The sequence below is a fragment of the Bidens hawaiensis genome, unplaced genomic scaffold (assembly GCF_021521415.1).
Source record: "Bidens hawaiensis isolate Kalapana, Puna unplaced genomic scaffold, B.hawaiensis_p1.1 tig00006061_1, whole genome shotgun sequence".
Classification (NCBI taxonomy): domain Eukaryota; kingdom Viridiplantae; phylum Streptophyta; class Magnoliopsida; order Asterales; family Asteraceae; genus Bidens; species Bidens hawaiensis.
This window is the reverse complement of record NW_027491400.1, coordinates 727986-740909: the sequence shown is the minus strand read 5'-3', so window position 1 is coordinate 740909 and position 12924 is coordinate 727986. Positions and strand designations below refer to the sequence as shown.

Here is a 12924-nt window from a genome sequence, read left to right as displayed (position 1 = left end):
AAAACAAATCTTGCAATAGAGAAAAAGAAGAAATTTTAATTCATACATCATAGGTGGAGGCATAAATATTGAAATATTAAGATTAAAATTGCAAATAATCATTATAATAAAACCTCAGAAGATGGGGAAATAAGCTTTCCCCATGCACTAGGTGTTGACGGTATGTCCTTTGAACGAATTATGTCGGTGTCTGCCTCTACTCCGATCACAGAATCCCCTGCAACAGCCATTGAAGGTTTTCAGAAACTAAAAACAGATTCATGCAATCAAGAAACAAAAGATAAGAACTCAATAAACACCTAGTGACACCGCAGGCTCAGCCTCCACTTGAACAACTGGAGCCTGCAAATAGCAAATTTTATAAGATTACATTAATTCCAACATGAGTTAGTCAAATATAAACTTGAAAAAAAAATCAAATCTTGAAATAAAGAAATTAAAATTGCTAACAATCATATTAATTATACCTCAGAGGATTGAGAAACAAGCTTCTCCCACGCAGTAGGTTTCGACAGTACGTTCTTTAACACCGCAGAACCGCCTTTCTCCTCATTCGCCTCTATTCCGATGACCGAACCCCCTGCAACCACCATCAAAACATGTCAGAACAACATTATACAACCAAAAACAGGCTCATGCAATCAATAACTCAACAAACACCTGGTGAAATCGTAGGCTTGACATCCACTGGAGCCTCATCATGCTCAACATTCTCCGATCGGAGCTCCGTCTTACCGTAATCCTTGACCACCAGCTCCGGCGGTGAGCATGCAGCAGCAGCAGCCTGTCATCACCGAATTGTTCAAATATTAAACCAATTCGGAGCATAGAGATAGATAATAAAAACAAAAGCTAGGGTTTTGGAAACCCTAGCTGATGAATGAAAATTGGGGGATTATAATAATAATAATAATAATAATAATAATAATAATAATACCTTGGAGCGTTTGGTTTTAGGTAACGAAGAGGAAGAAGAAGAGAGTGTGCGTTTGGATGAAGACGAGCCGCGACGTGTCTCCACCATTTGTGCGTGCAGAGCTTGATTGATTGATTGATTGCAGGTAGATAGAAACTTATTAATAAATTAATTGCAGGTGAATTTGTTAAGAAGATGAAGAAAGATGGAAATAGTTTGTTTTAAGGGTTTGTAATTGTACGTGTTGGAGAGTATTTATAGTAAATAAATTGTTTGTTGTTTCATGAGTCGGTCTTCAACTATTATTATTTAAAAGGGGAAAATTAACGTACAAATAAAATTAACGTACTAAATGTGAGAATTAAGTATATATAATTATCTAATTTGATTCTCACGTTTAGCACTTTAATTTCATTTGTATTTGATTCAAACTCTTTATTTAATTGTATCCCGCTACTACATTTATCAATATGGTGCCGATATAAAAAATACTCATTGAATTTCTAGAGAAGTCGGTAAACATTACTTTGTACCAAATATTCATCCTTAATTCAAAGAACGGTAATGTTACTTTGTACCAAAATGTCAAGACCTCCAAGTTATCTACAGTCTCGGAGAAAACCTATTCGTTGAAGGTCCACTGGTAGGATCGAAACGAAAATCACAAAGATTCCAGTCTTTCTTCATTGAGCAGACATGCCCTCCTCAAAGTGTTGTTTGTGTTAATCGAATTTGGGTCTCCATTGAAGAACAATTTGGGCTTCCTACCACTACACCATATTAAGTCAACTGATGATAGTCTTTTGTTATTAGGTCACTTCGTACCTAATTAATTCTTTATTTGTTGGCCGTTAAAAAAATGTGTTAAAAATGGGTCAATTGTTTATTAGGGGTGCAAGAAGCTTCTTTTTTTTGTTAGCCGCAATTACCCTTGCCAATGAAATATAAGTTAAATCGTCATAAAAGGACGTAATAAAAGTATAATGTCATTAGAGGTAGATAAAAAGCAAGTAGTTTTCACTAAAGGTTAAAATCAATCCGTTGCTTATTCAATCGAGACATTAATTTGCAAAGAACTCTAAAACTGAAGCTTTGTTCCGTAATCCATGAAGGTTGAGTTACAACATTAATATTGTAACATCCTGTTTCTAGTATAATTTATGGAATATTTTTAAATGGCGACAAGTTTAATTTACACTAGCTAGTTGTTATACTTTTACTTGAAGTAATATATATACATAATAGATATAGTAGAGTAGGAGGTGTGTCTTGAAGGTAGATGAGACACTTGCAATGGTGTGGAATTGTCAGGAACCTAGTTGTCAACTTTGGAATGTAGTTTATTGATTAGGATCGAGGGACCATAAGTGTAACTATTGAAACTTGAATTCTGGTTGGTGAAACTCTGAGGACTGAATAGTCATTGTTTGAAACTTAGGGGGTTTAGTAATGGTTTATGTTCATTTATGATAGTAGATTATCTATTTCATTGTTATTTAAGTTGGTAAAATTCGTTGGTCATATTTCTATGTTTATGCAAGTAGAGGGTTTTTGGGAGTTCATGTGGGTTTATATTGTAATCCAAACTGTAAGGTTAAATAATGATGTTCTTAAGTTATTTTCATCTTTTATTTAGTTTTACGACGGTATTGAACTATTAGAAATGGTTAACGTTAACATTATAGTTAGAGTAGGTTGTTTTATGATGATGTGGACTAGAGAGTAGGGAATCGACTCTCTTATGTAATTATTTGATGTTAAAGACTTTTTGAACGTAATTTTTACTTTTGATATAATATACAAATGATCTGATATGTGTTTATACTTTATACGTGATATGTTGGAAAATTTAGACAAATAATATCTATTAGTATATGTTACTAATAAATTAATTAGTAATGTGTCCAATTAGTAAAGATAAATACGATATCGATACTTTAAATTGTGTGTTTGAGAATTGAGCATTGGTGAAATAGGCAACTAAGTTTGTCTCACGTTGGTTAGAATAATAAACTTTTTAAGTTGCTTATAACTTGAAGAAATTCACAAGATTATATTAGTGGTATTAGCAATGGTGTAGAGAACCTGGCGCGCTCGGGCACGGGTTTGGGCTCAGGTACGACTCATACGAGGCCGCCTTAGTGTTTTTGCTTTATGCCATATGTGAGGCATGCATGTGTTGCATGCCAAGTGTCGTCAATGATTGCATGTGCGCCAAGTGTCAATGACTATGCGCATGCATGACAAGTGTCATGACTATAGTTGTATGCATGCGTGACAAGTGTCAATAACTTGTGTCATACCCAAAAATGCATGCGTAACAAGTGTCAGCCATGCATGAATATGTGACAAATGTATCCATGCAAGTGTGTGTGAACCTCTATAGATAGAGAAGCTAATGGTGAGATGTTTAACGCACCAAGACACACACCGCAATACAAGATATGCAAGTCTTACATGTAACCAAAATCGATTCCAACTATCTCGATCACAAGCTCACATTTCAACTATGGTTCGGTGCTGGGTTGATCTCAACAGGTTATACTGCTTCGAATGAGTGAAATAGTGAGGGAGAAGTCATGGAAAGGTGTGTAGGCTTGACTAAGCACAATGGGCCTGTTAGAGTTGCACAATAATTAATTGAAAGTGGGCCTAACGAAAATACTAGAATATAAAATAAGTGGACCTACATGGGTCATGGACTATTTAGAATATCTGGACATGAGCTTTGTTATTTGCAGGCCGCAATTTTCATATTTTTCTCATATTGGACTTTTATAAATTGTAAAAAAGATTGCAAATATGTGTTTAAACTAATTACATGGGTCAAGTATGAGAAACTGATTGATCTTATTTGGTCACTAAAGTCTTTTTGCATGCTACTAAAACTTCAGCATATGAATTGCTGTATTAAAGTGGGTTCGGCCAGATTTGATAACAAGCTCAAGTTCGGCTCGAACTTGTGTCAATAGCTTGACAACTCGTCAAGATGTATGCTTGCGTTTGGTTCACGAAGATTTGAGACCAACTTAATTTTTGATTGAATAGGTTATAGTTTGAAATTATATAGGAAAATTATATTCAGTAACTTAAGTTATATAAATTATTAATTATATGCATGCCGGCTTAATTTTGGATCTAGTAAGTTGAACTTGAACATAGACCATATAAGTTCAACCTCACATTTTGGATGATTGATATCTGAAATTGGTTTATGTTTAAACTTGTTCATGTTTGGATGAACAATGTTCAAATTTTTTTAAAATTATTTTTTTGTACTTATTAATCTATAATATATATAAACGAAAACCAAAAAATCTTAGGTGTCGCGATGTGATCGCTCCCCCTTTTTTTTGGAGTCACCAGATTTATTTGATTTTTAAATGGAGGCTTCTCATGCATTTGACCCAAATTCATGGGTATGGGTCTTACCAAACCCAGATATTTTTTAAACGGCTTATAACATCTCATTTAATTAAAAATTATTTTCACCAAATTATTGATGTAAAAATCATATAAAATAGGATATACTAAAAATTAATATATTATTTATTTCTAAAAAGATATATATATTATTTAAATTAAAAAACCAATTTGATTGTAAAAAAAATAAACGGGTCTTGAGTCTCATCAAACCATAAGTACATTATTAACTTTTATAAATATTATTTATAATTAAAAACCCAATTTTATAGTAAAAGAAATAAACTGGTCTTGGGTCTTATTAAAATCATATAGCTTTTAAATCGGGTTATAATATCTCATTTATTTGTCAAACAATTTATCATCAAGCCATAAGTATATTATTAGCTTTCATACAATAAAAAAATATAAATGCAAAAATAAATAAATATTAGAACAAATAATATAAAACAACCCCGTAATACGAGGGATAAAAACTAGTTAATTATAATGATGGTTCTTTTCTTTTTATGGTTAATATCTATGGAATATTTAAAGAGGGGAATAACATTATTTCGAATGAGACAACACCTACTTTAATTTATTAAAACCTTGTGGTAGAACGTTTAACTTAATATAATTATATTTACATGTAATAAAAAGGTTTAAATAATTGAAAACCAGTCTAGAGGAAAAACGAAATAATAACAAAAAAAAAAGTAGTAAAATAGGATCAGGACGGACGATCACACACCAGTCATCACCTACCAATATATATATTTGCTTTAATTAAAGAGAATATAATAGCTGGATAATCATTATTGCAATAACAATAATTTCAGAAACTATATTCTAAGTAGAAATTAGAGAAAAATCTTCTTAAATAATATAAACATTTGAATAATAAAAGATAACTAATCGATTTGCTAACTATATAATTTTTTTATGTTTATTTTCTCATTTGTGACATAATAATAATAATTTTAAAATGTAATGTCCTTTCTTCGGTTGCTTTTACAAAAAACTAATATATTGAATCGATTCTTAAAGAACAAATCCGATTGCAACTTCGAATTCGAGCTAAAGATTATTCTTTTATTTGAACCAAATAAAAGAATAAATTCATGGTGGCTACCTAAGCAATCATCAATCATTTTTGTTTTGTAAAGAAAGATAATCATATAGACAAATAATCGATAGACATATAAAAAAAATAACTCATTTGATGGTTGACACTATGTTATAGATTTAATCAAACACTATAAGACATTAAAAATTAAATTTATTGTTTAAACTTTAACAACCTTTGGATATTGTCTAGTCATAAAAGTTGTTCTTAATATTTTGATGATACAAGAATTTGCTAACCACTAGGATGGACGAGTGCTTGTTTTTCAAGTTTAGTGTTAAATTTGAAACTTAATGACACCTAGTAAAAAGTAAAAGAATAAACTAACTCAACGATGTTAAATTAGTCTCTCGAATCTCGATATCTTGTTCTTGATGTTGTGAATTTGATTAAACCACATATTCAAATTTCAAAATAAATAAATATATTTGCTAATCTCAAGAACGAAAATGAAAGAGCGAAAACGAGGCCAGTGTGGGTGCTAGTTCACTTGGTAAAATCAAATACCTCTTAGAGCCATCAGGTTGAGCAAAAACCCAATCATAACCAAAAAACGCTAACGAATTAACACAACATAACAATACTAGTGATATCTGACCATTCTATTACAGTTACAGTTGATTTGTTTCCGTTGACCGACTTTAACCGAAACCAAGTTTGTATTTTTCCAAGTTTTATACATCCAATTTTGGGTTTCGAACATTTAAATTATGTTGCAATTGTATATAACATAGCTTGAAACACCAAAACAAGCTTAGAACCGACATATTTCAACTTTAAAATTTCATATTTGAGCTTGGAACCATAACCGAACAAATTTCAACTTGAACAAAGAAAAAAACATTGAACAATTAGCCGAACTTATATGCATATGAGGGCATAGGTTAAAACCTGGACAAGGTAGTACACTAGTACGTAGTTTATAACTTACAAGTGGATTTACCCAACGAACGATCATATTGATATCATGAACAAATTATACTTGCAAATTAAGCAAAGAAGTTATTGATACATAACTTGAAAAGAAAATATGAAATATGAATTCGATCAACGTTGACAACGAGTAATGGTACTGCAACCGCGCTGGTAAGGGTTAGCTTGTCCACCCGTTTGACAGTTATAGTAGGACGCACCTCTTTGCGAGCACGGGACATTGTTCCCTTGCAAGGCTCCGTAGCTTATGTAATTAGACGTGGCTAGTATACGCCTGGTGCTTTCGGATTCCATCTCTACCTCTCCATCGGCCATACACTCGGCTATAGATCCTTGGCATCCGCCTTGTGTTGACATCCAGCTAAACTCGTCTACATCACTAGCGGCTGCGGCCGGTAACGTGAACATGAAGGCGGAGATCATTAGAAGCAGAAGAAACAGATTGGTAGACATTGGCATTGTTGGTTTTGGCTTTGGCTTTGGTTGAAAATAATAATATGCAAGACAAATAGAGTGTTGCAGGCCTTATTTAAATACTTGTCCTAACTAGGCAATATTATTATTATTATTATGACAAATGGTTTTCTTTGAATCTTTCCCCAACTACTAACGCGCCTTTCATCGTATTATAAATGGTTTTCGGTTAGTTGGTTTGGTTTATTTGGTTCACATTATGGTTTTCAGGTCGGTTATGTTAATTTCGATTAATAATCAAAACCAAAGTTGTTTAGAAATGTATGAAATAGATGCATAAATACAATAAAGGACATGAAATGAATATATACTTACATGAAATGGTGGCACAAAACATAAAATAAATGAAATTGAGGTATACAATATTAGAAATATATAAAAATGTGAATGCTTCGATTCGGTTAACCGATGGAACAAAAATTATCGATAACCGATATTTGATTATTTCGGTTCGATTACACCAGGTTTTGGTTCCGTTAACGGTTAACCCACCCACCATTTTAAAAGAAGCAACCAGATTATCACTATACCATAAGGTAATGGTGTACCAAAAGATATTTAATAAAACTTTAGAAAAATGTTGATGAGGGACTGATGGTTGCATTTGAGCTCATTTATTATTTCCATTTAGTAATCTCATATTTAAAACCAATTGATAATTTAGCCATATAAAGATTTTGACATTTATTGTATACTTAAATGTCAAGAATGAATTTGTGTAACAGAGAAGCTCTTCCCCTTGTACAAATTTATTACCACTAGTTATTGTGGTCACATTTTGCAGATGGAGCCTATTTGCAATCAAGTTACTAAAAGATATCGTAATATAGATCAAACAAAAAATATATTAATTTGAAGCCGTGTGGTATTGTGAACAAAAGCATCTTTGTTCAGATATTCCTGTTAAATCTGAATTAAATAACAACTTGTTATTAACAAGGCATTAGGCACAAGGAAATTAACAACAAAAACATGTTTTATTTCCAAGTTTAACCTTAGAATATACCAATACCAATTGTTACAACCATATCCAATCTATACTCAAAGCATGACATTTATAATTTTGTATTATATGTAGCGACTTGTACCTCTTTGATAGCGTTACCAAATTAAAAGATATTTATGAGGCCCTTGTATATGCATGTAACCAGATTGTCTGGATTTAGTTCAGTCCAAAAGGGTTCGGAACAAAAGTTTAAATGCGTCTAAAAAAAGTAACAAAAAACGTAGGTGAATCCAATAATAATAATAATAATAATAATAATAATAATAATAATAATAATAATAAATAATAATAATAATAATAATAATAATAATAATAATAATAATAATGTGTAGAATGGTCTCTCTTTTGTGTTAGCAGATAATGATACGAGGTACCAACAACCATCGGGTTTGTTGTCTTAATCTAAACTTTCTAAGGGTGTCTATATATTTTACTTGGATAGAAGCTAAAAACTTTCATATTATTATTTGTTTAAGCAATCAAAGGACCACTGTTATTATTCAATGGAAGTCTAATGCTTCCATATCAAGTGGGGTTTATGACATTTTCTAAACCTAACATAGGAAAATGATGTAATGTGCTTAGACCATTTCCATGTCTATGACATGTCCTTTTGGAATAGGAAAATGGGTTGTGGTTTCATACATCCCTATTATGAATTATACACCCTTGTGTGTGTATGATAAACACAAAATGTTCTTTTACAAAAAATAAAATAAAAAATAAAAAATTGTATTGTTACATTATTTTCTTATGATAAAAAAATGAAACTTTCTCCATGCTTTTGTGAATTTTGTTATATAAAAAGTGTAAACAAAAAAACAAAAAAGCGGTACCTACTTCCCAGAACTAGTCTATTATGTTCGTCGCACCTCTTCCTCTTTTTACTAACTAAAACTACCAACAAATATTATTATTATTATTATTATTATTATTATTATTATTATTATTATTATTATACATGGCAGTTGGGATATGAAGATCCATAAGTTAGGAAGAAAACAAAACTACAAACTGACAAACAAGAATCTTGGTCAAAGTCAACTCATCCTTGTGAAACAACAAATTAGTGACAAACCTTTGAATGATGCAAATCCATGAGGCACGCAGCATGGTAATATCATAAACAGCAATGTGAGCTAGTCGGGCAACTCAACCATTGTCGGGACATTGAAGGAAACACGACAGAGCTTACAAAGAAACTTATAAGCGTCGATAAAAATAAATTAATAAATTTGGTTTATTTGACATGAAGATTGTTAAAAAGAAACTTATACCAATTTATAAACTGTAATGGTTTTTTTTGGCATTGCGTTATCAACGAACTACAAAAATGATTTATGTTAAACATTTCAAAGTACGATAATATACATGAAGTATACATGTTTATTTTTTAAGCAGAGACCACAAAAGGCCCTAAATTGTTGTTTATATTTGCATGCACTGAAGTTAGCTGCCTGATTTCTAAAGAAGGAACATATTGAGTATGAAAATGTACCATGTCACACTCTATGAGCAGCCTTGTCGTTCATGTTTTAAACTAGTATATTTTAATTTAATAAAATTGCAAGAAAATATAACCATCATTTTTGTATAATGTAACCCTGAAGGCTATTATTATAAAATCATGTTATTTTCACCCGAAACACATGTACTATTGTACATAGTAAACATTGTATGACATCCATCCTTGATCCCGTGTCAATTAAAACTTGGCCAAGACTTTGATCATAAATTCTAACGGTGCCAAGATGTTGGTTATGGCTTTTCCTTTTCAATGGGTAAATGTTCTAAGTCCCGTTGTTGAAAAAAAAAAGGTTGTTAATTTGCCGTTAAAAACAACAACTATAAGTTAGTTTAATAATATGTAGAGAGAGAGATGAACAAACGGGCCTGTACTCAAAACCAGTCTGACAATTGCTCCTCAAAGCCTAAAAGTACTATTTGGGCCTAAATACTTTGTAGGCTCAGGACCCAAAGCCAGTTCATAGATCTAATCCAATCAAATCTGAAACCAAAAAAGCCCAGTCCAACGTTACCTAGTCCCGACCCGACTCTATGTTTTAACGAAAAAGGTGATGACATATAATTCATCCGATCCCATCTAATAAAAAAATCAAATGTCCAATGACACGTGTCATCTTCATATTCATTCTCACAGTTTATTTTCTATATATGTTTTTTTTGCTTATTAAGCACACATCATTTTATTTTCAAAATAAAATACCAATTATACTAGCAAAAGCATTTATTTTTCAATTATCTAATAGTTTTGAAAGCTAATTATGCAATTTTTGTTATCAATCAATTAGTGACGTTCATGTTACATTATAATGTAATAAATTTTCCACTCAAAAAAGTACATAAGTATTATTAAAATATTTCAATATCATCAAATTTTAAACGGTGATTATTAAATCTAGCAGAAAACCGGATGATGTTGAATTTATTAATTTCTTTTTTTACTCTATAATTTTCCCACTCAAAAATTTAAACGGTGACGCGTATGAACATTATGATGAATTCACGATAACACCTTTTGATAATATGATAAACATGTTTTAGTGATTTACAAGAACAATTAGTAAATGCGAAATTTAACGGGTCCTTATTAGGCTATTATAAACCGGTCTCATATATATATATATATTTACTGAAGAGGTATGTACTCGTCTCAACACCGAGCGAGGCGGGTCAACCCATAAGACATAGACAAGAGGCTTGAAATCAAGATATTATAAAGGCACAAAGCCAAAACCTATGCGCATGGCGCATATCACATTTGCTCACGCATATCACATATGCTCATGCATCACATATGCTCATGCATCACACATGCTCAGGCATCACATGCTTACGCACCATATATGCTCACGCATATCACATCTGCGCGTGACGCATCCGCGCGTGACGCATATCACATGCTCACTCATATCACATCTGCACGTGGCGCATCCGCGCGTGGCGCATATCACATGCTTGTGCATATCACATCTGCGCATGAAACATCTGCGCGTGAGAATAAAGAGAAGACCTCGCGCATCCTCAGGATAGGCGCATAACACACATGCACATAATCAACCTCGTCCTTATCCAAATCAGGATAAGGACAACCTTGATTGTGCACGTCAGACAACCTTCCAGAAGGTATCTTTTTAAGGAATAAGAATATGCTGATGTTGACAGCTGCCAATGAAAGGTTGACAACTCAGCAAAACCCATGTGCTACCACGTGATTGCACATGGGTCAGAGAATAATCAATGAAAAAGCACCAGGTGTCCCAAGGACACGTGGCGCAAAGCAATAGGAAAAGGCCAAAAAGGCCCTAATTGGGTCTGAGCCCAATCATTGGAAACCCTAGCACTATAAATACCACATCAACTCCACAAGGAGAGGTATGCCCTATTACACAGTATTACACATTATTAAGCAATACATTCCAATTCCTTACCCTCAGATTATTATCTTCTCCTACAATCTCTTATTCTCACACCGGAGGGTTACCCCAAAGAGGACCCCTCTGTCCCTTTCTGAGGGGTAAGTTTACGGTGCTGTTCATTTTGTAGGTGGAAGAATCCAGATCCCAGAGAACCGTCGGTGAAATAGCATAATCACACCCGAGGAAAGTTGATCGTCTACCAGTGAGTCGATCCACGTTTATTCATTGGCGCCATCACCTGTTACAACGGCAACAAAATCTCATCAGTTCTCTAAAAAAAAATTTTCACCATGGCTTCTGGTGTTCGTAACAGCGATCAAGTTCTGAAGGATATTGAGCGTGAGGATGTTAATGAGGGACAGCGGTTTCCGAGGGTGCCGCGTGATTCTACGCGCACCACCAGTAACCATCCCTTCATCACAACTCCTCATAGCCAGACTGAAACTCCTCCAGACGATCTCACGTTCCAAAATCTTACCGGCGCGAAACAAAAAGGACCAATGGGTCCAGAAGATGAAACCAATGACCCTAAAGAATGGCTCATAAACGAGCAACGACGTCTAATGGACAAGTACAATGAGATGGTCAAACACAAAAAGTTAGCCGACTTAACACAAAGGCTAGCGTTTGACAAGCAAACCGTTCATGGAACAAAAAGGGCGCGCGCGCCGGAAGAGGGTCACTCTGTTCACACTGAACACGCTGAGTTTAGTGATGAAGAAGTGCACAGCATGAGGAAGACGCGAGATACTCATGCAGGAGGCTCACAGCTTCACGCGCACATGAACGCGACGCCTGGAGCCAAAGCCGACATGGATCTGTACACACCGTACAGCCCACCAGTGAGAGGGCAAGTGGACGTAACCACACCGTACAGGCCAGCCATCTTGGTGAAACATTCAAAATTCACTGAGCGCATCGCGAAGGCTCCCATTCAGCACAGAACCAAGATGCCAAGTGGTTTGGGCAAATATGACGGCACAACAGATCCAGACGATTTCTTACAAGGTTTTTACAACACTGGAAACCTAGAAAGCTGGACGATGCCAACATGGTGTCACATGTTTGCTCGCTGCCTCACAGGCGCGGCGCGTGTCTGGTTCGAAAGCTTGCCGACTGGGCAAATCGATGGGTTCGAGGAACTATTGGAAAAGTTCCAAGCTCACTTCGTACAGCAGCGCAGACACACGCGCGACCCTGATGACATCATGCACTGCGTGCGCAGGAATGATGAAACGATTGAAGACTACATAACTCGTTTCAATCAGGAGTCTCTGGCAATCGGAGGTATCACTGAGCAACTTTTGCGCGTGGCCTTTATACAAGGCGCGCGCAGTGATCAACTCCGCAGAGTTCTCGTGAGCAGAGATGGCATGCCAACCACTTGGGCCAAGCTAATGGAAGCATCGCGAGTCTTCGCGAGAAATGAAAAACAAATTGCCCAAGATAGAGCGAGAGAAAGAGGGCATCAAGCAGAGGCACCGCGCAACAACGAAAGAAGGGGCAAACAGAACTCTGTATGGTCCAGGTTGCAACAAACCAGTTTTTCTCCCGCAGAAAAGCAGGCGCAACCAAGCTCACCCCAGCCCCAAAAAGACATTCGTAATCACGGAGAAGGTGATAA

At 34.6% G+C, this 12924-nt stretch overlaps 1 protein-coding gene across 1 annotated transcript; it reads right to left on the bottom strand.

The window, feature by feature from the left end:
• Window positions 1-6494: 6494 nt before the first annotated feature.
• LOC143631358 (rapid alkalinization factor-like) lies at window positions 6495-6839 on the bottom strand. Its single transcript, XM_077100149.1, has one exon. It carries the CDS (start codon window positions 6837-6839, stop codon window positions 6495-6497), a length of 345 nt encoding a protein of 114 aa, XP_076956264.1.
• Between the last annotated feature and the right edge of the window lie 6085 nt (window positions 6840-12924).

Bases quoted from the DNA above. Each gene is read 5' to 3' on its own strand.
- LOC143631358 (XM_077100149.1), bottom strand. From the start codon at position 6,839: ATGCCAATGTCTACCAATCTGTTTCTTCTGCTTCTAATGATCTCCGCC.